The following is a 25,742-nucleotide window of genomic DNA, read 5'->3' on the forward strand; positions in this document are numbered from 1 at the left end:
AGAACTACTTCGTATTTAACTAATTAGATTTGACATGTGCAAGATGTAAGTTGATCGGTTAGAGAAAATATGAAAAATAGGCTAGTAAGTTCACATTAAGGCCTTTTTAGTCCTTTGTGGCTTTGTGCTCCCAAAATGCATAACTGGAGTATTTAATTTGTGGCTATTTTAACACTTACTCACTTAGGCATATTTTGATTTATTGAACTGAACTGAGATGAAATGAATTATATTTTATGAGATAAGAAAATTAGGAACTAAACTGAACTGAACTGGAATGAAATTTAGCTGAAAGGAACATGTCCTTAGACGCTTAGACCTCATAACTTATTATATTTGACATATTTTAGGTATTAGCTGATTCATTTGAAAGAGAATATGAAAGTAAGTTGACATTTATGCTATCTTATGTTAAAAAAGAAGTTGACATTTATGCTTTTTTTCAATCCTTTTTATCCCAAAATAACATAACTAGTGCATTTTTAGTTGGTTCAATAATTATAAGCGGTATATTTATAGCTAGTATATTTGACATAGTTTTGGTGTTAGTTGATTGATTTAAAAGAAAATATGAAAATTAGGCTAAGCCAACAAATTGATAGTTAGCCTTTTTTTTAGTCCTTTTTGCTCCAAAAATGACATAGTTATTAGTGGCATAATATTTTTTTTTCTCCTTCACTAATTAACGAGGGATCACATAACAAGCTAAGTAGGAAGTACTATTTATTACTACTTATTAGTAACGGTTTTTAGGTCGCTTTATCAGGAAATAGCAATATTTGCATCACTTTGAGTGACTGTAGTTATTACTTATTAGTGACTGATGAACACCAGTAATTAGCGAATGTTAAGCCGTCTTTAATTAGCGATTGATTGTGTAGCACTCACTAATTAGTGACGAATAAACCATCAATAATTATTGACATGGCTCCATAATCCACCTATTGTGACGGTTGTTGGAAGCATGGTAAACACAGAAATATATTTCAGGCGACAGTATAGAGAGGAAAACAAATGCACTAAACAATAACTCTTACAGTCTTACTCCATCCGTATTATCTTTCATAAATTGTGTGTCTTACTTTTTTTTTTCTTTCTTAGAATAAAATTAATTACTTATTTCATTTATATAATATTGTATGTTGAGCCTATTTTAGGTTGTTTAGCTTGTGGGCTGATGTTACGAGCCCTACTCTCTTTAGGTTGTATATACACACACTTGAATGAGGTACGGAAACATTATTCTCTCTATTTTGACATTGTATGCTAATAAATGAATGTTTCTCCTTAACATTTTCTCTTCCTCTTATAAAATGATGATCACATATATCCAATACATAGTATGAGATCCACTCATCATTATACAGGTGATAAATTGATAATGCACAGAAAAATACTTGGTACGGAGTAATATTAAGAGAATATTACTATGTATTATTTTCAATTTCAAATAAAAAAAATGAAATTCGCAAACCAAGTTTTTACCACAACATACTATACGTATTAGAAAATTTCACTAAAATGTATCAAGTAGAAGAATTCAGATAGGCGAATACGAAAACCATATCAAGTGTACTTGTATATTGCATCAGGCTCCACTACTTTCACTCGATTATAAATCTGAATCGCCTTCTTTTGAAGTCCTTGTAGATCGTTTAGCCCCTCTTTTCCTTTCCCTTTCTCTATTTTTATTTCCTTCAAGGAACCTTGTGATGAAAACCAAGTCAAAAGGTAGACTAGTGTCTTCTTTGAAAATAAGCTGTTATTATAAACACTAAGAAAAAGTATCCCATCTTCTTGGAGATTTTTTATCTTGAATTCATCATATGCTTTCTTAGACCAATACACTCGCTTAAGAGCCCAATATGTTTGTTGTGTGCTTTCACCAAAAAAGTTGACGCCATATAACACATCATCCCATTCTGTAATCTTTACTCGCAATGTCATTTCACTCTCCTACCAAAGAAAAAAAAATAGTAATTAAATGACATATGTTGCAATTTTAAGATAAATTTAAATGATAAGTATATAAAATATACACAAACTATATTATCTTAAACATATAGCATGAGGCATTATTGCTAACCTTATAACAGTAGAACACCACATCTTGTCGTGATGATGAAGATGAAATGTCTATATGGCGTGCTATAGTTTCATAACTTTTATCTTGTACAATTGGGGGGATGCCACCATATTCAACAGGAACATGCACAATAGGTACATACCTGCAACATACATATTTCACTATTTAATCATTTTTGTAAGATTATAAAGCCAACATTTACAGTCATTTAACCTTGGTAGATATTAATTACAAATAAAAGCATCAAGTAAGTATTTTTATTTTTTAACACAAGTATGTAAGAATAATTTAGACTCACTATTCGCAAAAATAAGGTGAAATTATAGAGATTTAAAACTTTATAGTATATGAATCAAAACAATTGATTCAAACATGAATTTTTTTCTTGGGTAAAATAGATTTCACAATTTACTCCTAGCTTAGAAGCCAAATTAAATACTTCGTAGATAGGAAGGAGTATACTCACTTGAAAATCTCTCGATGAGCAACTGATTTAAATACACAAGGGCTTCTTTTTCGGATACAGCGGGGAATGTTGAAGAATCCTCTTATGTAAATCTTAACGAAACAAAACATAAAATTTGTAAAATTAGTATAAGAAAGAAATTAAATACTAAAAAAAATATTAAAAATTAAATATAAAATATAAAATGTACTCCTTTCGTTAAAATCATACTGTATTATAAAGTTCTTTTCTCAATAGTTAGTGAAAAGTGGAATTATTTAATTTTAGGTTGGAGAAAAAAAATACTACGTATATTATTTACAAACATTAATATTAGCATATTGCAGTTTACTCTGTCAAAAAAAAAAAGAAATGTTAAAGATACTCTTAAATTAATCAACTTACAATAAAATTAACCTAAGGCCACCTTATCCAATAAATTTATTTGTCAAATTGTGATTTTTTTCACTATTTACGTACACAATAGCCTTTGACTAATGTTAGGGTTCTTTTTTATTTTTATTTTTATTTTATTTTATTTTTTATTTTTTTTTTTATAATAAAATTGGTAAGGAAAACTTAGACCAAACCTCAACCTCACAGTTTTTTAGTTTACTTTGACCAAGAATAAATAGATTTAGACCAAAGATTAAAAAAGTCAAATGACTATGTGATTACATATTGTAATTGTCACAGTAAATAATTTTCGAATATTAATTTTGTATAATATATTAAAAATTAAGACAATATTGATTAAATTAGCGCATCGACAACAAAACGAGTAGTATTATAAACTTAAATAAAGTAGTGGGTAGTCGAATATACGTACCTCATCCTTGACGATATTAGGGTAATATTGATCGGTGATTTGAAAAGCATGAAAAATAGATCGCTGTTGAGCCTTGGAAGATTGGCTAACATCAACAATCCTAAAGACAGTTGAATGTGTTTTCGAAAAAGTAAGAGTTCGAACTGCCCTTTCTAGCAATTGAACCCAACAACCAAAAATAGACAACATGTTCATGTTATCATCACACCAATCTGAAAGGGTAACATAGCAAACTGGTTGATCTTTGTAGTCCACACCATACACCTGAAACCCTGATTCCGATTTTCTATTAACCAAATTTTCGACCTCGATTTCTTCTCTCCATTCAATTGTTGACACTATTTTTTGCATTGTCTGATGAACCTTGAAATCTTCCGACTCTAAAAACTTGATCAATACTCCATCAGATTTTTCATTCTTGTCTAACACATTTACTCCCCATATCATAACTTTATCTCTACCTTGGTAACGTAGTTGAATACTCACCCTAAAATTTGAGACGAATTTTTTTGGGTTTAGTGTAAAAAGATTTTTGGACATGTTCATCATTATGAATGGTGTTGAATGAATGCGAAAAATTATGTAGGTTTTTTTTTTTTGTTTTTGTTTTTTGGTTGTGTTTAGTTCGTTGTTAGGTTAAGCTCACACACTTATCATTGTAGATTATATAAAATATTAATATAGTATACAAATTCAGGATAGAAATCTTACAAGATTACGAATTACCTAAACAAAGGATATTCCTTGTGAAACAAGGAATTTTATTTCCATAAATTAGACTCCAGATTTTTAATTTTTTTTTATAAAAATTATTAAGGATATAATTATGTCACACAAAATTAATGTTATTTTAATTATAATTGTCAATAATAAAGATAACAAATATATAACCTATTATTCAATAGACTGTAGATTCAAACCCATATTACGAGTTAAAATTTTAATAAATTTTATTACTTAGTAATTTTTAAAGGTGCCCCTTCTTAAGTCTAAGCTGAGAAGTGGTGAAGTTACAAGTATGAAAAAACTGTATAAATTAATAATTGACGATAAAACACACTTTCAAAGTTAAAAATGTAAAATTTGTATCATTTGTACCTTTGTATAACTTAGAATTTGGTAGAGTTGATCAATATCGGCCCGAAAATAGGGCGGGTTTGAACGAGCCTAAAAACACAAACATCCGAACCCAACCCGAAAAAGTCCACTTACGCCCGACAAGACTGCTACTTTTTTACTGGTTTGGCCATCTGGCCATGACATATGAATATATGATGTTAGGCCTAGCTCGGCTCGAAAGTTTAATTACTTCTAGATTTTGGAAAGGCATATGTGATAAGATAAGAAGTCTTTACTAGAAAACCATAGTCTCAAGATGGGCTTGAACAAAAGGGGAATGAAGCCTCATTCATGGGTCATGGCCCAAATATTTTGGGCTAATCTAACAAAGTTATTCCAGTAGTAATTGTTTTTCTTTTTCCTCAAAGAAGCAAGCCAAAAGAGTTTGTTTGATTATATATATATCCTTCATATATGTGGCATCCATGTCAAAAAAGATCTGGAAATTTGAACTAAACATGCATGTCACAAAACAAATTATTCAAATTGATTGGTAACAGCTGACAAATTTCCAAGTATTAACATAATCTCTTTGAACCGTGCTCCCAACAAGATTTGGAATACGGAGTAGATGATTAATTCTTAATTGTAATAAAAAAAATATATAGGAATCATATTATCACATTAGTCCATATGGTTTGCGTACAAAAAGTGTATATGTCCTAATTTCCAAAATATAGAAGATGAATTAATAAGTTTAAAAATCATATTATGACATTACAAGTATGAAAAACCGTATAATTTGATACTTGTCGATAAAATACATTCTAGAGTTAAAAATAAAAATTTCACTCCCTCCGTCCTAAAATTACATTCCTATTTCTAGCATATATTCCTCACATTATAGAGATAAACAGGAATGTAATTTAGGGACGGAGGGAGTAGGATTTTGAAAAGGCATATGTGACATTGTGACAAGGTGAGAAGTGATAAAATACAACTATACAAGTCTCAAGATGGGCTAAACAAAAGAGGATGAAGCCTCATTCATGGGCCATAGCCCAAATACCTTGGGCTAACCTAACAAAGCTACTCCCGTGGTAGGGCTTCTGCAACAAGTTAGTTGATGAACTGAACTCCTCATGTTGGCTATTAATCATTAACAACTTGTCCATTATCACCTCAGGCACACATCCATACTTCCATTCGAGTTCCATACGCCCATGTCAACCGTACACACAAGTAACACTAACACTAAACAAATTTGTTCGAGACGGGTGGAGAAACAATAATCCTCGTTTTAGTACACCGGAATGTATAATACAATTAGAACTTAAACGTACCGTACTAATCATACTTGTATATTTTACCAGAACCAAAATCTAATGAAAGATTTATACGAGTACTTTCGCATGTGTGAAGCCAAATGACATGAAAATTTTGTTGGGGTTACTGTACCTCAGGTGATACTGGGTGCCAGCAACAGCATCACCAAATGTAGTACTCATTTTTTAGAAAGAGAGAGACACCAAACACAAACACAAGGACATCGAAAATATAGTACAGTACTTGTACAATTTAGTGTCTCAAAGTCTTCATTCTTAAAAGCTGTCAACTTACAACATTTAAGATCCAACCTGTTCTTCCACTCTATCTATACACAAACACCCACTTTCTTAACCACCAAAATCAGCACCAGATTATCCCCAACTCAATTTGCATACATTGTGATCAATTTCATCATAATTCACTACTTAAATTACAGTACGTATAACAACAATAGTATGATAAGAATTTGAAATTGATTTCTCATGCTTTTATACAATCTCAATAACAAAGAATACAACAAAAATTGGAAGAAAATTCTTACCTGGGTTAATTAACAATTCTCAATAGAAATTGCTCCAACTTCCCCCAAATTTTATGCTACCTAAGCTATTATATCAACTCACATAATGTATATTGAAAAATAAATATAGTATCAAATCAAATAAATTATACTTGTATATAATTTACCAAGAAATGAAGGAGCCAAGGAGGATCAAAATCAATCAACCAAATTTCTTATGATATCAATACACACAACAATGCTATACAAAACATCATCCAACTCCAACTCCTTCCACTTCCTCCTTCCGATGTAAACCCGGGCGGCGACGACAAATGGCTCGGCCCACCATACCCATCACCGGGCGAATTCTCCGGTGCAGGTCCAACCACCGGCGGTTGGGCCCCCATATACGGCCCACTCCCACTTCCACCTCTCAAATTTACCTCTTTACCCTTTCCATCATCCCCAAAGATTTCCTTAGGCAACAATACACTAGAAACCCCAAAAATAGCAACAGGGTTCTGATCAAACACGGTTCGAGTCACCACAGCTTGAATTATCCCCGTGTTAATCGCAACCGAGCCGTTAACCCGGGATATATTAAGAGTAAAACTACCAGCACCGTTATCTTCCGTGGCTAGAGTGGGTTGAACCGGGTTCACAATCGACTCGAGCGAACCCAGAGGATAGTACGAATGTAGCACATGAAATTTGAGAATCAAAGCTTTCTTATCAGCCGATAATGCTTGCAATTGAACAGTCGGTGGAAGGTCAGCAAAGGCTTCATCAGTAGGGACAAAAAGGGTAATTCCAGCACCACCTTCATCATCTTCAAATTCCTGAACTACCCCTGAAGCTAGAAGCATCGAAGCTGCGACGTTAAAATCATGGCCGTCGAATAATGCCTTGGTGATGTTCAACCCCGGCGGAGGAGGGCGAGTCTCCGACGCCATCAGATCGAATCCGTACGGGACGAGGAGGGAATCAACGGTGAAGATTGAGAGATTATACGGCACCGTTTTGAGGAGAGAGAGAATGTTACAGGAAACAGAGTTGTTGTTAGGAGGGTGAAATGAAATGCCGCCATTAGAAGGGTTGAAGGTAGCGTTGAGAGATCCGAGGTTATCGGGGGCTCTTCCGGTGGTTTGGAGGAGGGTGGTCACTAGGGTTCCGGCGGGTTGGATTCGCCGGAGATCGGAGAAGGTGAGGTATTGGAGTAAGATGTGGTAGCGGATGACGTCAGCGAGGGTGGAGGGGGAATCGGAGGGGAGGTTAGGGGAGGAAGAGCGGAGGAAGGAGTTAGGGACGGCGAGGATAGTGAGGGAAGTGCGGCGGTTGAGGTCGGAGGAGATGCCGGAGTTTGAAAGAAGGGAGGTGAAATCGGAGAGATCTGGGTAATGAGAGAGAATCTGGGTGATGTTGAAGCTGTAAATTGGGAGGATGAAGAAGAAGATGATGAAGATGAATGTGGTGAGGGTAAAATTGGAAATTAGTGGGGGTTTAGGGAGTGATACCATTTTTTTGAGATTTTTAGTGGGAGTGAAGTGGAGAAGAGAGAGGAGAAAGAGTGAAAATGGATGAACAAAAGAAGATGTGATGATGATGATGGATGATGTTCATGAATGATGATGATGATGGTAAAACATCAAACTTGTAAAAAATATTATTATTAATAATTTATTATTATTGTTATGACTTATGAGTAATTATTAATTTGTTATTTTATGATTATAAATGAAATGAGTGGTGTGATTTGGTGCAAGTTGTAATAATATTAGAAGATTTAAGTTAATTAAATTATTACGATAGTGTGGAGGAGGAGGATAGAATGTGAGATGCTGTGCATGTGGTATGGACAATTGGACACCAGTCAATTTGGTGTTGATTGAGGACAAATATAAAGTACTTCCTAGAATATTTTTTGCCCCCTTTTTTTTATTTTTATTTTATGGAATGCTATTTTTTATTTTATGATCTTCACAATTAATTCAATGGCATGGTGCATAGTTTTTTTTTTTTTACAAAACTATGTAACTATGTAAGAGGTTGAAATTATTTTAAAGGATGTCTTTGGAATTGAATTACTAGTAGTAAGTCTTTATAATTAAGTTGTGGGAAAATCTTGAGACATCGATCTATTATTAAAATGGTGTGAAAATTTTAGAACATGATGTTGTCAATATTATAAACAAGTCTTAAGTTGGTATAGTGGTATGTAAATGAATGTTGTAAAGGTGTAGGGGAGGAAGGGCATGATCCGAGTGAAATAACAATTGGTTAATTTAAAACAAAATAAGTTAAATACAAAGTCAGATTTTAACTTTGATCATCTGAGAACTTCAACCTTGTACCTGGATCAAATTGTGTTATACATTGTTGTATTACTTGTATACAGATTTTAACTTTTTTTCAAAACAGTTTAGATCATTGAGACTACACTTAGAATCAAGAACATGTTCTCTTCTCATGAAATAGTTAAAACTTACAAGTAATACAGAGTATGTTTTAGTATGATTTTACTTAGTATTAAATAGGATTTGAAGTACTATCTGATATGAGTCCTATGACATTTTCTTCTCTAGCATACTATGATTCTAGTTAAATGTCCTACTCTTATACTTTGAGATCATTTTAGACACGCATTATATATTTCAGATCAAGATATTTCATTATTGACCTATAATTAAATATATTAAGCAAACAAGAGTAAGAAATACTATTATATTTAATTAGAATATTTATTTACACAACAAAAATAGGCAGTGTATGTTCTAAAATAGCTTGCGAAGAATAAGTTCTTAGCTAATGTGTCATCCATATTGTAGTTCGTTAATGAATCATCGTCATTTTCATGCTTGTTATAGTCCTCTTCTAATACGTAATACTTTGATAGTTTTTGTGGAAGGAGACATAGGGGAGGTAGGATGTGCGCTTAAATTATCCTTTTAAATCCGATTCTTCCAATATACTTCATACGTAATGTGATGTCATTAAAAGAGAAGGAAAATTAACTCATCTAATTCTATTACAAGTATTAGAATATCGTTAAACGAATTGGATCAAGTCAAACAAGAGCTTATGTGTAGGCTTTTTTTTTTTTTTTTTTTTTTTTTTTTTTTTGGATTTGGACAATAGTTAAACCACAGTTAAGTATTTGTAAAAGAAACTGAATTAATCTACAGAAGTTAGCTACTTGATGAGTAGGCATGAGTAGGCTCATTGAAGATCTAATGATACTTAATTCAATGATGTACATTTGTACTGGACTAATGGCTGTTGGTTATTGCTTTAATATAGGTTTTTGTGAAATTAAAAAACAGATTTTTTTTTTTAAAAAAAAAAAACATATTTTTGAACTATGGTTTCCACTTACAATAGAACATAGCTAATACTTCGTAGGACCTATTTCTTTAAAACTCGTTCTCAACCCTCAACCAATTTGGAATTGGGTCAAAAAATTCCAATTTTAGCTTTAATTGAAGGTAAGTCGTGCAAGACACTATTTCCTAAATAATGCATGCATAATTGCATACAAGTCGTATTATCTTAATTCGCCAATTGCTATATATAATTAGCCTTTACACTGCACAACATTTTATTGTTAGTTGTTAGCAATTAATGCTTTTTGAACAAAAATTAATGCACTTTCTTTGTTTATAAACTCTTCAGACGTTCGAGTTAAAATGCATAAAAACATAGTATATGTACCCCAATCTCATAGTTAAAATTAGCTATTATGAAGTTGCAACGTACAACAATTTGGGTCCTTTTATTCATACATTTTACTTGTCAACACATCTTCTTGGCTCAAGCAATCTTTCCCTTTACGGGACATTTGTTTGGATCGCAACCTCGTACGAGACATTATCATCGACTTCCTCTAGGACTCAATGCAGTTGGACCCGAGTCCATAGCATTCGATTGCCAAGGTACGGGTCCATACGTGGGAGTCTCTGATGGTCGAATACTCAAATGGGAAGGACGTAGTTGGAGTGTCTTTGCTATAACCAATTCAAACAGGTATGCCTAGCTATCTTCTTTGAAAATACTTTTCCCTTGGTTATTAACGATATATTTTTTTTTTTTTTTTGGTGAATATTAACGATATATTTAACACTAATTAATTTAAATGTCGGTTTTAATAGTTTTAATAATCTATACTACAGGATAATAATCATGCTAATTTAGACTTAATAGTTAATTCTATATTTGGTGCTAGCTGGCCTTATTATACAAGAGATGTTTGACAGGAAACTATAAACCTTTTTGCATGCAGTAACTAATTACTTTTGCTTAGTCTTTAAACTTTTTTCTTTTGTGTAATTATTTTGTTGCCGTGTAATTATTCAATTCCACTTTTGCATTGAAAAATAGTCTAATGACGTTGTATGTTTCTTTTTCTTTGTAATTTATTTTTTTTTAATACTTTGTATGTGTTATGATTTATCTATAGGTCAAATTTGTGTGACGGGACTAACAATTCACCAAATGAGCAAACTTGTGGCAGACCATTAGGCCTAAAGTTCGATATGGTAACATGTGAATTGTATATTGTGGACTCTAGTTATGGCTTGGTCAAGGTAAATCGTAATGGTGGTGTAGCCATTTCACTTGCAACTAGTGCCGAGGAGATTCCATTCAAATTTTTAAATGACCTAGACATAGACTCTGAGAATGGAGTTATTTATTTTACCGATACAAGTTCTACTTATCATCGATGGTATGCCTTTTCATGAACTTATAAAGTTAATATTTTCAAATCACCCATATTATTGTTCAACTTACATTTATTTATTTATTTTTTTTAAAAATGTATGTCACAGGGAATATCCGAAGGCAATAGCTACATTTGAGCGAAGTGGAAGATTGATAAAATATGATATGAAGACTAAAGCCTTGACAGTTTTGCTGAAAGATCTATATTTTGCAAATGGGGTAGCATTAAGCAGAAACAAGGATTTTATTCTTGTAGCTGAAACAAGTGCTTGCCGCATTTTAAGGTATTGGCTCAAGGGTCCTAAAGCTGGAATTAATGAGATTTTTCTCCAAGTTACTGGGCTACCTGATAATATTAACAGAAATGCCAATGGACAATTTTGGATTGCAAAAAATCCAACTAAACCAATTAAAGTTGATGAGTCTGGAATGATATTAGAAAGTTTGGATACATTTGAGATAGTAGATTCGAGTGAGGTTACAGAAATTCATGGTAATGTATGGATCGCTTCTGTTAATCAACCTTATGTTTTATACACCAGATGATGAGTTGTGTATTTAGGTGCGAACATTGTAGTTTTTGAAATTCATTTTCATGTATGTGTTAGTGTTCAATTCTCTTGTAATTGTACGAAGTAGTGATTTATGAATTTAAAATTTTGATCTGTAATCATATTCAAATCGAATGGTTAGTATTCGAGGTATGATTAAATTGAGGTTTTGCGCCTAAAAAGTTCTAATTTGGGCTTTGCAATGAGTCTAATTCAAAGCAAGCCATGAACGAACCAACATCTATTCTTGGTCATCATTTGTAAAATGAACAACTCTTAAAACTCTATAATCCCAAGCCCAAATTTATTCATATTCCATCTTTTCAAGAGAACTTGAATTTGGGCCAAATATATAGGCAGGGTCGGGTCGGAGTATCCCTCAGCCCGTTGAGCACGTCTAAAATATGTTGGGTTTGGTTGGTCAACTGAAGTAAGCAGTTCAACAATGAGATTCAGATAATGCACTTTCACCTTAATGCTATATCAATTACAAATGCATAACATAGTACCTGTAATATGTTACTTTATTGGTATGCATACTACTGTAATATAATATGAAGTAGAGTATAACAGTTACATTATACCTACTATTTGGCTTTTAGTCAAGATTATACACCATTCTTAATTAATCATATACTCAAATTTGCTACTTGAAAGAAGATTCTCTCTTTTTAATTACTGAAGTAGTTGAACAAATTGGCTTTCCAACAATCCAACTAATGTACAAATAAAGAGGTAGATGGGTAATTAGAAGCTAAGAGTAGTTAGTATTAGTATGACTGAGTAGTTAGTAATTAGTATGACTGTATGTGTGGTTTATTTAGAAATGTTTTTTGTGAAATAAATTGTTTAGCGAGCATAATGGATTGTAACGATAAAGGTAAGCATGTTCAACACTAGCTTTTGAGTAGTTTTTAATAGTTTGACTACTTAGATTTAAGTGTTTTGCAATATAAAGGTGAGAATATTACACCAAGGTAGAGCTAGCTTTTATTAAAAGCTAAAATAATTATGACAGTAAAAAAAAAAAAAAATTATTCTTACAACCTCTAATCAACAACTACTATATTGATAAACACTATTCATACTTTAATTACAAAGTATATATTTTTACAAGTAACAATTTGTTGATAGTTAGCTACTACCACAATTAATAGTTACTCTCATATTGACGTTTTTGACGAACATGGGTGCAGCTATAATCTATACAAGTATATCTTTAATTTACATGCGATTAGTTTGATTCTCAAGAGAAGAGAATCTGACTAATCTATAACGTCGTTAAATGTAACATTAGTTTTATTAACTTGAAAATTACCCATCACAAAAAAAAAAAAAAAAAAAAAAACACACAAAAAAACATTTGTTGGAAATCTAGCAATAAAAATAGGAACTTGGATGCCAAATAACAAAAAAAAGAAAAAAAAAAAGACTGACTTGGCAATGGCGCGTAAAAAAGGAAAGCCCCCCAACCCCAACTAACTTTTCTGGCGGGTCTTCGCTGGTAAATCTTAGTACTACTACTAGCTTTGAAGCAATAAAACAAAAACAAAAAACAAACCCAAAAAAAAAAAAGAGCAGACAAAGAAGACCTGGAGTCTCGTCTTCAATCTCCAACAAATCCTTCTTCTCTTTCAAAGATGAAGAATTGTTGAAGATTAACTTTTTCTCAGGTCAACCCTATTTACGTTAAAGCAACGTTTTTTTAATTATTTATTTTTATTTTCTAATGTTACCAACTCATTTCTTTTATTTTTATTTCTTCATTTAATTATAACATTAATTCCCTTTTTTCTCTCTCCTCTTAAACCCCCTCACAACTTCTTCACCATATTATTTCGATCAGGTTTCTTATTTATTCTCATTCTCTGATTATTATTGTTATATCCTCTGTTTTTCTTCCCAAATTTCATAATCCAATTTTCTTTTCCCGAAATTTATGATTTAAGAAGATGAGAAAATATATATGGCGAAAACATTCGTATGTAAAAGTAGAGGATGATCATCCAGGATGTATTTGGACCGTATTCCAAATGTTTAATTATCATCCTTGGCATAACGTCAAAAAATTGCTTCCTTACAACAAGCATAAATCCCATGATAATAAATCAACCAAAAGTAAGCCCCCTTTTTTTTTTTTTTTTTAATCTATTTATTTGTAATAGATATTGAAATAATTGAAATAAATAGCAAAGTATATGTGGTTTTTATTTTATGTAGGTAAAGGAATAAAGTCAGATGTCGAGCATGAAATCAACCTATCACAAGAATTGGAGGAGGATATGATGTTAAAGTACTCTGCTTCTGTAAGTTTTTCTTATTCAAATGATTATGTTTTGATTACAAATGAAAATTCTCATTTTGACATTATGTAGCTTCATAAATTAGTCGTATCCCCACGAGTACTCGTTAGAATTTCCTGTACTCTTAGATTATCACATCGTCTCAACCCTTATTTATTATTGGTGTTTATATGACATGGTTTTTTTTACAAAGAATAATTGTTCGACAATTTCAAGCTAATGGTTGGGCCCAAGAATACAACACAGGTCCACCCATACATGGTGCGAATTAATTCCACTTTTAAAGGAGGGATGGATGAGATTTGAACTCTGTTAGAGGACCATCTCAATTCTCAACCAAAAGCTTAAGCTTAAGCTAATGGTTGAGGTCCAGAATTATGTTACATACTCTATCAATTACGAATATCAATTACGAATTTGAATGGTTTGGATTGTTGTTATTACACTTTTCACAAGAGTATTTAAGTTGTAAATTGAATTATGAACAGGTGAATTCGGGCTCTTCAAGAAATGGTTCGGCTAGTAAGAGGTCTATCAAATCTAGAATCAGAGGTTTAATGAAAGAAAAAAACAACTCAAGAGAATTGGATTTGCCTGATCAAGAGACTGAATTATCCCAAGGAGACCTTAAGGATAAGTCATGTAATGATGATGATTATGCTCCAACTTTAATGTCTCTTCTTAAGGCAAACCCGAAGCTGATCAAAAGCATTAATCGCGTTGATGAATCGGGTAATATGAAACCGGAAACAAAGGTTAAGCACAAGGACTCGAAGATGGAAAATGATTATGTGGGTGTATTGGAGTTGTATAAAGTTGATCATGAGTTGTTCTTAAGAATTATGCAGAATAGTCCTCCAAAAAATATGAAGTTGGTTAAGTGTGGGACATTTCCTTCCTTAAATTCTTCGAATTCTGAAAGAGAAAGAAGACCTGCCAAAGTTGAACATAAGTACAATGAAGTTTGGCCTGTGTCTGGCACTGCGCGTCAGCTGAAGAAGGCAAAGTCACAGAACATTGCAAGATCATTATCTGTAACGGAGCACTCCTTGGATAAATATGGTTATTTGTTTGATAGTAGTAGTAATAAAGCGATTAAGAGTCATCTATCTAAGAGCTTGAGGTTAAGAAATGAGAAGGAATTCGGAACATTGAGTGATCTTCAAGGGCAGAGATCTTTTAAAGAGGGACTCTATATGTCTGAGATTGAATCTTCTTTGGTCACTACGAATGAACCATCTCGAGCTAGTCTTGAAAGATGGTACACCATGAATTATGGAGAAGCTAGAGGAATAAGGCTTGATTCCCCTACAGAAAATGTGAGTTTAGCCAAATTGCTTTCAAGAGGAAAGGAAAATAGGTTCATTGAGGAACAGTTTGATGCTATGGCAATAGCTAGCAGTTGCGAAATTAATCTAGAAATTTGTACTCAGAATGATGAGATTGAACATGTGGATTGGCCAATTTCATCAGAAGGTAATTTCTCAAAAGATTCAAGTACTAAAATTTCTGTTAGAAGTATATGTATTTTACTGAATTTAACAAGTTACAAGGTTATAACATTAGTCAATTTCTTTTCAGGATCACCATTGGAGTTAAACCGCCTGTCTACATTCTCTAAAAAAACGGAGGATGACACTCAAGACTTATACTTCAACGAGGACTTACAGTATGTGAAATATGTACTTGATATAGCAGGCTTGGCTACAGCAGAAAACCAACGCGAAGAATGGCATTCGCAAACTCAGCCACTTGATCCTGCACTATTTGATGGAATTGAGGTTTGCTGTCCTTTTGAGTCCAAATCATTAGACAAAGATGAAATTTTCATGTCAAGCTATCATCGCAAGCTCGTGTTTGATTTAATCAATGAGGCCTTGATTGATATTAATGAACGATCCTATGTATGCTACCCCAGATCTTTATCATTTTGGTGCCATGTTAGTCCTACAACAAAAGGAAAAAGGCGCGGTGTTGGGGAAGTTTGGAAATTTGTTAGGGAGTACTTAAGTTGGATGCCGGAGTTAGACCCTTCACTTGATGTTGCAGTGGCTCATGACTTATCAAAGGACAAAAATGGTTGGGTCAATCTTCAAATATATACTGAAGGTCTTGCTCTTGAATTGGAGGACTTGGTTTTCAATGAGTTGTTGGATGAAATTGTTAGTTATTGATTGTTATGCTTCTCGGTTGGCTCACCACTCACCTGCAATAATACTTCATGCAGGATGTATATTGTACTTGTATAAAGTAATGTGCCTTATTCTTTTGTTTATCATTGATTAGTTACTCCGTATATACTTAAGGTATAGGAGAACCGGAAGAGTGTAAGTTGTTATTAGATGTTACGTATCATAATTAATATAAAAGTATTACTTGTATTATATTCTAACTTACTTCATAATTGCAAATTTATTGAAATGCCTGATAGAGTACGCGCTTTTTCTTTGATAAATATGAAATTGTATACTAAAAAACATATCCGTCAAAAAAAAAAAATTAAAAAAACATAGATAAGGCAAAACTTTACACATACTATCAATCACTTTTTCTATCTCGCCCATTGTCCCACAAAATTTTCAAAGATCTAAAGCCCAAGTCATAATAACAATCCCAAATGGCTGGCATCGCCAATCAACCATCCGCACCAAGAGGCTTTGAATGTTTTCAATTAGGGACTTAACAAGGCTAGGTTAGGGTTACTTCCTTGCAATTGTGCTCCATTCACAACAATTAGTTAGATTGTTTTAGATTAAGCATAAAGCACATGACCAATGACTTTACTCGAGATTTAAAATAGGATAATTTTTTGTTTAAAGGAGGATGATACGTACAACTCTAAAAGTTACCTTTTTTTTTTTTGACAAAGTTTGAAATTTAAAAGCTTTTATAAGTGATTTCCAAGAGTAAAAACTCGATAATACACTAAAGAAAATCAGAAAATAAACAAGAAAACAAGCTATTCAAAAAGAGAGAGAACCTGTCAAAAAATAAAAAATAAAAAAAAAAAAAGAGAAAGAAAAACGGTGGAGCAGAGCAAAGGCTACACTTACAGTCATACACCATTTCAGCTGCCGAAGCCGAGCCCGAGTTTCCAATCACTAATCACAAGTTGCCCAGAAAAGTATGATTCTTGAATTTCTAATTATAATCGCAGTAACAAAGTTCTATAATAATCCCCCCTTTTTCCCTCTTTTCAATATATGTCTATATGATTGTGCTTTTCGACAATAGTTAGTTCTTTCAAATGTTCAAATTTAGTTAATTTATGATATTTTGATGATATAAAATTTGAATATCATTTGATTTAATCTGTTGGGGTATACCTTAATGTCATATTACTTATGCATACCACCTGTTTGATGAAATGCCTATGTTTATGTTTTCATCATCTTTGCAAGATTTGATTTAGTTTATTACTGAATGACATTAGCTTTAAACTTGCATTAACTGAATCTTATTTGTGACGGAGGCAAAAATTGAAATGTAATTCAATTGAATTAGAGGATAACTGTATTTTTTAACTTCTGTTGTGCACCATTATTAAGATGACATTTGTGGGTGTAAGGACTGTAAGCTAGCTTAAGGGTTTTATTTATTCTTGTTAAAAGTTTCTCAATTTATCTTTTTTATGACAAAGATTGGTCGATTGAAATGAATGTATAAATTGTGAGTTTGAACCTCTCAGAGGGAAGACATACTACTACTACTGAATGTCTTCAATCAATTAATTGTAAATAGAGGATTAGAGGCAAAAACATATATTCCGAGGCGAGAATTAATTTTAGTAGTCGTTGAATCACCTAAATATCTCTGTACATATGTGGGATTTGGAAGTTGGAATAGAGTAGAGAAAAAGTGATGAATGATAATTTATTGAAGAATTTTGACACCAATGGAAAAGTGCAATGCTTTTCTTAGTGTATGCCATTTTCTTAGGTTATTTGTTGTTCTTTGAGGTTTTAGAATCCTTTTGTATGTGTTAAAGAAAGGATGGATCTTTATGTCAAATTTAGTTTCTTGCTCTTATATGTTTTCTTTATCTAGTTTGAAGCAAGCTACCAAAAAGTCAGTACAAAAAAGATTGATATGTGGCATTGTTTATGTGTTATTGTTAATGCAGGGAGAGTGAAGACCAATATGTTAGCTTCGAGGACATTGTTATGCAAGACAAGATGCCTTCATCAGGAAGAATCTTTAAGGAAACTTTTTACATCACCGAGGCTTCTTTGGTCATTTGCTTTATATTCTAATGATTCTGGAAAGAATTTTAAAGCTACTCCTTTGCAGGTTTGTAACTTATATCCATAGGTATTTATTTCATTGTATGCTGAAGCTCATAGAAAAGAGTGGTTGCTCATCTTATTGTTCTATTAGGCATAGAGTTGAATTGAGGTTCTGATTTATTTCAGGAGAGGAGAATGATTGACCGATTTAGATTGCATGTTAAAGGAGGTGATGGTGGAAGTGGAAATGGCAGCTTGCGCCGTAGTCGAACTGATCGCTATGGCAGGCCTGATGGTGGGTTTGACTCTATCATGAGTTCTGAACCCTTGGTGATAGCAATTTTAGTTGAACATTTTCTAGTTAGAAGCATACTTTGACTAAATTACACACTCTATATACTCCTATATTTTTACAGGCGGAAATGGTGGAAGAGGTGGTGATGTGATTTTACGGTGCACCTCTGCAGTTTGGGACTTCCGTGGTCTGCAGCATCACATTGTATGTATCTGCTATTTGCTATAATTTGGGTCATTGAACAGTTAAATGCTGAAAAAATTAGTTTAGTCTAATTGTTTTACTTTTGATGATATCATCGTGGCTGATGGCAGACTGGAGGATATGGTGGGCATGGAGCCTCAAAGAATAAGATCGGCAGCCGTGGAGAAGACAAGGTTATGATCTATGGACTTTTTAATTTCTTATTGGTCATATCTGTTTATTAGTATTGGTGTGTTTGTGTATGGTCAATTGATTGCTCAAATCTTGTTCCACAGGTTGTGCAAGTACCTGTTGGTACTGTTATCCATCTGGTGGAGGGTGAAATCCCTTCAGCTGTGGAGAAACCGTCCTCTGTGACTCATCCTTGGGATCTTCCAGGTACTGTTACTTCTGATTTCCTTGAATCTGATCAGTTATCCACTTCTAGTTTGCGGGGTCCGGATATGGATCTGGTGGAGAGTGGTGCTCAAGTCTCACCTTCTTGTACTAATGATACTGCTAAGAGTTCGGCTTATATCAAGTCACCCTCTCTTGTATCACCTCTTCCTCCTTGTTCTCCACCTTCTCATAGTCGTGGTAAATCGACATATCGTGAGAATGTACATATTTTCCACTATGAGAATACAAGTGATTGTGAAAGTACATTGGCTGACGACAGTGATCTGGAAATTGATAGTGGTATGCTTGAAGAGGAGTTTCAAGAAGACGTGGAAGAAATACAATATAATGTTGCTGAATTGACTGAAGAGGGTCAGCAATTAATTGTTGCTCATGGGGGAGAAGGGGGTTTAGGCAGTGTGTCAGCTGGGAAGCGTCATCTAAAGAACTTAAAAAATGAGAGTCTTGTTATTGATAAAAATGATAACGTTGAAAGTTCTGATGATGATAATCAACCTAACATAAGAATTGGTTTGCCTGGGTCACAGGCCACTATAATACTGGAGCTAAAGAGTATTGCTGATGTAGGGCTAGTGGGAATGCCTAATGCAGGAAAATCCACTATTTTGGGTGCTATTTCTAGGGCCAAACCTGCTGTAGGACATTATGCTTTTACAACATTGAGACCTAATATAGGGAAGTTAAACTTTGATGAACTCTCTATATCAGTGGCTGACATTCCAGGACTCATTAAGGGTGCTCATGAGAATCGTGGTCTAGGACATGCTTTCTTGCGACACATAGAAAGGACAAAAATCCTGGCATATGTGGTTGACCTGGCTGCTGCACTTGATGGCCGCAAAGGAATTCCACCGTGGGAGCAGCTCAGAGATTTGGTCTTAGAGTTGGAGCATTATCAAGAAGGCTTATCTGACCGTCCTTCTATAGTGGTGGCAAATAAAACTGATGAGGCAGGGGCTGAATGTGTTTTGGAGGAGCTACAGAGAAGGGTGCGCGGTATTCCTATCTACCCAGTTTGTGCAGTTTTGGAGGAGGGGATACCAGATCTGAAAGCTGGGTTAAGAGTGCTTGTTAATGGTGGGGAACCTGCCAGTCTGAGACTAGATAATATCTTAGTTGATTAAACTTTTTATAATTAAGTCACCAAGGGGAGAGTTGGGAGTTGGGTTGGGATTAGGAAGAGGAAGAAAAGAATGTCTTAGTTGATATTAAGCCTAATTTCTGGTATTTAGAACTTTAGAACATAGCCTTCATATCTTTTACTATTATTCTTGGGATCGAATTGAATATATTGGCTAGCTCTTTTGAAAATTCATGTCAACACACCAAGTTTACTCCTTTCCCTAATTCCCTGCGGCGAGGAGCCTGGGGGCAGGGGCTCTTTCTTTCCAATTGTCTGACATGGTGGTTATTTCTGGTAGGCAGTGCTTAGATTTCTTATATAGTGCCATTCTGTTGGTATGGCTAGAGATTTGGATTTTGCTTCATCTTGAAGTCAATTGTCATTATATGATTCAGCTAATAAGACATGTTTTCCAGAAGTCTTTCTTCTTAGCTTTGATGCTTTAAACTACCAAATTTTCAATGTCAACTTGTAAAGAAGCAAGCTTCATGCTGTTTTAATATGTTGAAATTGCAGCATAAGGTCTTGTTGGGATAAGTCAATCTGGACTATGATTAGCTTTGAAAAAATCATCGTTAGCTATTCTTATAGTTATTTCAATCTAAAACTATATCATGACATAGGATGTTTCTGCACCTGAAATGTTAGGTGTCTGAAAGGCTCGCTCTGTCAGACATAGTCAATTGCTTCAGTTTATCTCTTAATTGCTTCATGACAGAAATCATCTAATATTCTGATCTTTGTGAAAATTAAAAGAAAAAAGGAGGGTAATTTTGGCTGCTTTGACAAAGCTTTAAACTTGTGAATGTATGTGATGCGTAATGATGATACGTGGTTGAATATGATCTTTGGAGCTACACCCCCAGAGTTTGCTCCAAATAAGTAGTCTATCTTTTCAAGATGAATGCGATCTCTTTTTAAAAATGAATATGATAGGTATTGTACTCAAAATGAGTATGCTATATACTCTGTATTTTTAATAGACATGCTGAATGTTAATCATTGATATCGATTTTGTTCATTTCAGATTTTTATTTTTATTTTATTTTATTTTTTTATTTTGTGTGTGTGTGTGGATTGTGTGTGTGTATATCTCTGAGCTTGACTTCATTTCTGTGTTATTTGTGCTTCATGCTCATTGGACACTCCATTTTCCCACCTCCCTCATTTGATTGAAAGAATCAAAATTAGAAATGTGGCTAAAATTCATTGACTTGTAAGTTGCTGCACTTGAGACGTATTCATCTTTCATTTGAGGTTTTATGTGTGTACAGAGTGTTTAATAAAGAGTGAAAGACTTGATGCAATGAGTGGTTGTCATTGATTTATTATGCAAGACGAAACATGTATTATATGAGAAATTAAAGTCTTATATGTAATTTTCAGCCGCCATGACCATATCATCCACCAATATATATATATATATATATATATATATATATATATATATATATATATATATATATATATATATATATATATTTTTAATATTATCAAGATCTTTGCTTACATTTCTTAGAGCTGAGATGTATGTGGGGTAGAGTTGACATGGTGAAGGGCCAAGATATTAGATATCAGACGTGTATGATTGGGATTTTTGCTAGGTACCTTCAAGGTTCTATATAAAGGTTTTTGCTCATCAATTCTGAATCATCCACATATTCATTTCTCTTTACAACATTTTCTTACAATCATTCTTTCCAAACGCTATTATTATTCACTGAGAAAGAAGATGGCCCGTAAAACCTGTGGCTGTGGCGACAACTGCAGCTGTGGTGACGACTGCAACTGCAACAGGTATATTTACTTCTTCATAAGTTCAATCTTGCTTTTGTAATCTAATATTGGAGTAAAGCTACGATATTTGTCTTACCGCTTTCCCCTATCTGTTAGTATCCTTAATGCCCTTAGACCTCTTCAGTTCATAAATTTGACTTAAACTGGTGCTCTTTTATATTTGTTGTATATCAATCGTTGTTCTCTGTGTCCATTATTAGGGGAAATTGGTTGCAACTTGCAAGAGTACATCATGACATGCTTTAAATTTTAATTTTTTTTCAGGATGTATTCAAGGACTGAGTGTGGTTGTGGAGATGACTGCAGCTGCGACCCATGCACTTGTGATTAAAGACGAGCAATTGTCTCATCTGTATTATGAACTAATTGTATGTGGTTTGCTAAGCTGTCAAAATCTACAATCAATCAATCAATCAATCAAAGCCTTAATCCCAAAAGTGGGGTCGGCTAACATGAACCAAATTTGATTATTCCGTGTAGTCATCAACATAAATCTTTCTCCTCCATCCCTTACGATCCAAAACTTCATCCTCACGTAAATCCATGCACTTCATATCCTTCCTCACTCCTTCCAACCAAGTCATCTTTGGTCTCCCTCTTCCTCGTTTAATCCCTCCATGATCCCACTCTTCCACTCTTCGCACCGGTGCACCCTCGGGTCTCCGTCAAAATCTACAAGAAAAGAAAAAAAATATGAGTGTCTTGTGAGTTGAATAAAAAGGCCATGGCGGCATGGCTTTTTCTGGTCCGGTGTATATCTATATTTGTAGATGTTTATGGCTTGCGTGACTGTCTATGTAATACTTCGTATTAATTTGTGACTTGAAAAAGGAAAAAGAAATACAGTTAAGTATATACAAGTATTTTCTAGTCTGCTTTGGTTTTTGAATTGTTGATGTTGTGATTTTGTGGAACTTTTTCCAATTTGGATGACCTTTGAAATGAAGTGGAAGAGGAGTTAGTTTTTTCCCGTTTGGCACCTCAATGATTAGGATTTTGGGTCTACCCGTGTCTTAGATTTTAGTGGTGCTCCCTTCTTCCCAAGTGCTCGGTTGCAGAGTTCGGATCGATCCTTGTTGACAACAGGAATTGGAAACTTGTTTGCATTTTGCCATCTCATTCCCAAAACCCATGGAATTTATGTGGTTTGGTGTCTATATAAATTCTATGGTGTATAAAAGGAAATCCCAACAACATTATAAATGAATAAGGAAAGGGAATTCAAGTTGTCTAAATGTCCCGTCAAAAAAAAAAAAAAAAAAAAAAAGTTGTCTAAATGGCACAACCAGCCCACAAGACACATATGACATATACTTTGTTTATTCATATTTGGTGCATCTAGTACACATATCAATATATCATTCAAATTCAATTTTGAAATTCATGTTAATAAATCTTGATTTGTAGAGGCTCATTAATTAATGAACCTAAAAGTGGCAGCAACATACTTAGACGGTTTTGGATGCATAATATAACTTACCACTATTAGGAAACAATCACCTTAACTCCTCGTATTTAGTTTTAGTCAATAATCAAATTAATTCAATACCAACGCAGAGATAGTTTGATACAACAAATGAAGTTGACAGAATCGGATTGTATATGATTGATCAACAAAGCTAATTTAAACTCTACTTAAAATAACAAGATTTGATATTGGCCTAAAACACAAGTTAATGTGTACAATACTAATGATTTACACTACTCTATATAATGAATAATATCACATAGTGCTGGATCGACCAAATCCAAAACCAAAACCAAACCAAACCAAACCAAACCAAATAACTCATCACCCATGTATAATACGATTTGAAATAGCCCTACCCAAAAATTACAAGTGTGTAAGTGTGTCACCTTGGAACCGTTTGGTTGACTATTGTTGTTAATTCCATTTCCCCAATTCTTTTTTTGAGTTCCCCCAAACCCTTGTATCGTACAGCGTAATTCCAACGCCCCAGACTTGAATTCCCTCATTCGCCTCAATTCGACAACCTCAAACTCTCACTCAAACCCTAGCCGTCGTCCTCACCTCCGGCAGTTCTCCGGCGATTTTCGCGGCGGTACGTAACTCTCACCTAATAATCCCAATCTTCTTTCATACAACATTTCTTTCTCTTAACTCCTTTTCTATTTCTCTTCTCGTATCTTCAGGTAAAACTTGGCGGTTTCCGGCAGAATTCCGGTGAACTTGTGATATCCTCTGCAAATTGTTCAAGGTATAAAATTTTGTCCCTTTTTTGTTGATTAACCTTGATGCTCATCTACTCATGCCATATACTTTGATTTCTATTTTTTTGGTGTTATTATTTTGACAATTATTGTGGAAAAGTTCGAATCTTTACCCTTTTTTTTCTTCCTATCTTTATTTGGTTTAAGTAATGCTTCTGAGAAATCTCTCTCTTTTTTTTTTTTTTTAGATTGATGAGTGTATTTAAGGAAAGAAATTTTTATTGCTGTGTACGTAGCATATGGTTAGGATTTAGGACCCTATATGTATCTCATTATTTTCATTTTACAGCAATGTAATGTGGTTTTTGCATGATGTAATTTATAATATATGTACAGAAATGGCTCGTCGTGGTCTTTCCTTGAAAAGGAGAAGAGAATTGGAGTTCCTTCAATATGTTATACTCATGATAAATGTTGTGGTTTTGGTTTATATGATGTGGTACTCGATGAAAGAGGCATCGAATAGTTCACAACGATTGGAAGGAAAGAAGAGGATGAGAAGGAGATTGAGATTGAGTAATTTAAATAGGTTTATAGGAGAGAGTGATGATTTGTGTAGGAAACATCTTCGTATGGATCGCTTTACTTTTAATAAGCTTTGTGAGATGGTTAAGGGGATTGGTGGTTTGAGTCGGACAAGACACATGAGTGTGGAGGAGATAGTTGCGATTTTCTTGTATATATTAGCACACCACAAGACGAATAGATATATTGGTGCTTACTTTTACAGAAGTGGTGAAACTGTGAGTAGGCAGTTTCATTTGTGCTTAAAGGCTGTGTTAAAGTTGCACACTGAGTTGCTTAAGAAACCTTCACCTATAACAGAAGATTGCTGTGATGATAAGTGGAAGTATTTTAAGGTACCACTAATGCAACCTCACTTTTAGATCACAACAATACCGCCATCACGCCATCTAAAGTTTTTTATTTGTTTTGTAGAATTGTGTAGGTGCAGTTGATTGCACATTGGTTAGTGTAAGTGTACCTCCTGAGGATCGATCTAAATATCGAACACGAAAAGGTAGCATTGCAATGAACGTTTTAGGAGCATGCTCACCTGATATGGAATTTGTTTATGTGTTACCCGGATGGGAGGGTTCAGTAGATGATGGTCGAGTACTATGTGATGCTATTTCTAGGCCTAATGGGTTAGTTGCTCCGCAAGGTAAAGTAATTGAAAGTAATTTTTTTTTTTAAGTCAAATACTTAATAGATGAGTACGTAATAAATGCATTTTTTTAATTCATTTTTTATGTGCAAAGGTTGTTACTATCTGTGTAACGCTGGATATAGTGGAGAGGGATTCCTTGCACCATTTAGAGGACATCCTTATAATCTTAGTGAGTGGAACAATGGATCTCGCCAACCACAAAGCGTGGAAGAGAATTTCAACTTAAGACATGCAATGGCTAGAAACGTGACGAAACAATGCTTCAGGTTACTTAAGGGAAGATGGAAGATTCTTAGAAGCCCTTCTTGGTTTAGTTTAAAAACTCATGGTCGTATTGTTTTGGCATTATGTTTATTGCATAACTTAATAAAGAGATACATGCCTCCTGGTTCTATTTATGAAGACATATCTGATGATGAGAATGGTGATGGTGATGGTGATGGTGATGGTGGTGGTGATGATGATGAAGACAGTG

At 33.9% G+C, this 25,742-nt stretch overlaps 4 protein-coding genes and 1 pseudogene across 5 annotated transcripts; 3 read left to right on the forward strand and 2 right to left on the reverse strand.

Annotated features, from left to right (window-relative positions):
* Window positions 1–1,566: 1,566 nt before the first annotated feature.
* On the reverse strand, window positions 1,567–3,807 carry LOC145616146 (patellin-3-like). Its single transcript, XM_081670843.1, has 4 exons — window positions 3,361–3,807; window positions 2,553–2,644; window positions 2,087–2,228; window positions 1,567–1,956 (listed from the first exon to the last, which is right to left on the reverse strand). The coding sequence occupies exons 1-4, from the start codon at window positions 3,805–3,807 to the stop codon at window positions 1,567–1,569; spliced, it is 1,071 nt and encodes a 356-aa protein (XP_081526969.1).
* A 2,226-nt stretch (window positions 3,808–6,033) lies between these two features.
* LOC145617582 (fasciclin-like arabinogalactan protein 4 pseudogene) lies at window positions 6,034–7,893 on the reverse strand (annotated as a pseudogene).
* Window positions 7,894–9,923: 2,030 nt separating this feature from the next.
* On the forward strand, window positions 9,924–11,544 carry LOC145618435 (protein STRICTOSIDINE SYNTHASE-LIKE 10-like). The gene is made up of 3 exons (XM_081673204.1): window positions 9,924–10,270; window positions 10,704–10,970; window positions 11,074–11,544. Exons 1-3 carry the CDS (start codon window positions 9,987–9,989, stop codon window positions 11,510–11,512), a joined length of 990 nt encoding a protein of 329 aa, XP_081529330.1. The 5' UTR covers window positions 9,924–9,986; the 3' UTR covers window positions 11,513–11,544.
* Window positions 11,545–13,200: 1,656 nt separating this feature from the next.
* Window positions 13,201–16,204, forward strand: LOC145617528 (protein TRM32-like). 2 transcript variants are annotated; one of them, XM_081672236.1, is made up of 4 exons: window positions 13,201–13,635; window positions 13,708–13,823; window positions 14,309–15,296; window positions 15,402–16,204. In XM_081672236.1, exons 1-4 carry the CDS (start codon window positions 13,470–13,472, stop codon window positions 15,992–15,994), a joined length of 1,863 nt encoding a protein of 620 aa, XP_081528362.1. In that variant the 5' UTR covers window positions 13,201–13,469; the 3' UTR covers window positions 15,995–16,204. The 2 variants fall into 2 exon arrangements, with proteins under 2 accessions (XP_081528362.1, XP_081528363.1); XM_081672237.1 differs by having other exon boundaries at window positions 13,738–13,823.
* A 558-nt stretch (window positions 16,205–16,762) lies between these two features.
* LOC145617653 (putative GTP-binding protein OBGM, mitochondrial) lies at window positions 16,763–20,255 on the forward strand. Its single transcript, XM_081672377.1, has 6 exons — window positions 16,763–16,944; window positions 17,944–18,110; window positions 18,233–18,341; window positions 18,463–18,545; window positions 18,656–18,718; window positions 18,821–20,255. Exons 2-6 carry the CDS (start codon window positions 17,961–17,963, stop codon window positions 20,066–20,068), a joined length of 1,653 nt encoding a protein of 550 aa, XP_081528503.1. The 5' UTR covers window positions 16,763–16,944; window positions 17,944–17,960; the 3' UTR covers window positions 20,069–20,255.
* Window positions 20,256–25,742: the final 5,487 nt, after the last annotated feature.

Source organism: Chenopodium album, chromosome 26 (genome assembly GCF_948465745.1).
Source record: "Chenopodium album chromosome 26, dcCheAlbu1.1, whole genome shotgun sequence".
NCBI classification, from domain to species: Eukaryota; Viridiplantae; Streptophyta; class Magnoliopsida; order Caryophyllales; family Amaranthaceae; genus Chenopodium; species Chenopodium album.

What these genes read in the sequence shown, in the direction of transcription:
- LOC145616146 (XM_081670843.1), bottom strand. Translation starts at nt 3,807, where the DNA reads ATGATATGGGGAGTAAATGTGTTAGACAAGAATGAAAAATCTGATGGA. An exon ending in GCTCATCGAGAGATTTTCAA is followed by an intron (nt 2,229 to 2,552) that starts GTGAGTATACTC and finishes TGTATGTTGCAG; the next exon opens with GTATGTACCTATTGTGCATG. An exon ending in TGGTGTTCTACTGTTATAAG is followed by an intron (nt 1,957 to 2,086) that starts GTTAGCAATAAT and finishes TTTCTTTGGTAG; the next exon opens with GAGAGTGAAATGACATTGCG.
- LOC145618435 (XM_081673204.1), top strand. Translation starts at nt 9,987, where the DNA reads ATGAAGTTGCAACGTACAACAATTTGGGTCCTTTTATTCATACATTTT. An exon ending in GCTATAACCAATTCAAACAG is followed by an intron (nt 10,271 to 10,703) that starts GTATGCCTAGCT and finishes ATTTATCTATAG; the next exon opens with GTCAAATTTGTGTGACGGGA. An exon ending in AGTTCTACTTATCATCGATG is followed by an intron (nt 10,971 to 11,073) that starts GTATGCCTTTTC and finishes TGTATGTCACAG; the next exon opens with GGAATATCCGAAGGCAATAG.
- LOC145617528 (XM_081672236.1), top strand. Translation starts at nt 13,470, where the DNA reads ATGAGAAAATATATATGGCGAAAACATTCGTATGTAAAAGTAGAGGAT. An exon ending in TGATAATAAATCAACCAAAA is followed by an intron (nt 13,636 to 13,707) that starts GTAAGCCCCCTT and finishes TGAAATAAATAG; the next exon opens with CAAAGTATATGTGGTTTTTA. An exon ending in TTGGCCAATTTCATCAGAAG is followed by an intron (nt 15,297 to 15,401) that starts GTAATTTCTCAA and finishes ATTTCTTTTCAG; the next exon opens with GATCACCATTGGAGTTAAAC.
- LOC145617653 (XM_081672377.1), top strand. Translation starts at nt 17,961, where the DNA reads ATGTTAGCTTCGAGGACATTGTTATGCAAGACAAGATGCCTTCATCAG. An exon ending in TCGCTATGGCAGGCCTGATG is followed by an intron (nt 18,342 to 18,462) that starts GTGGGTTTGACT and finishes ATATTTTTACAG; the next exon opens with GCGGAAATGGTGGAAGAGGT. An exon ending in GTGGTCTGCAGCATCACATT is followed by an intron (nt 18,546 to 18,655) that starts GTATGTATCTGC and finishes GGCTGATGGCAG; the next exon opens with ACTGGAGGATATGGTGGGCA.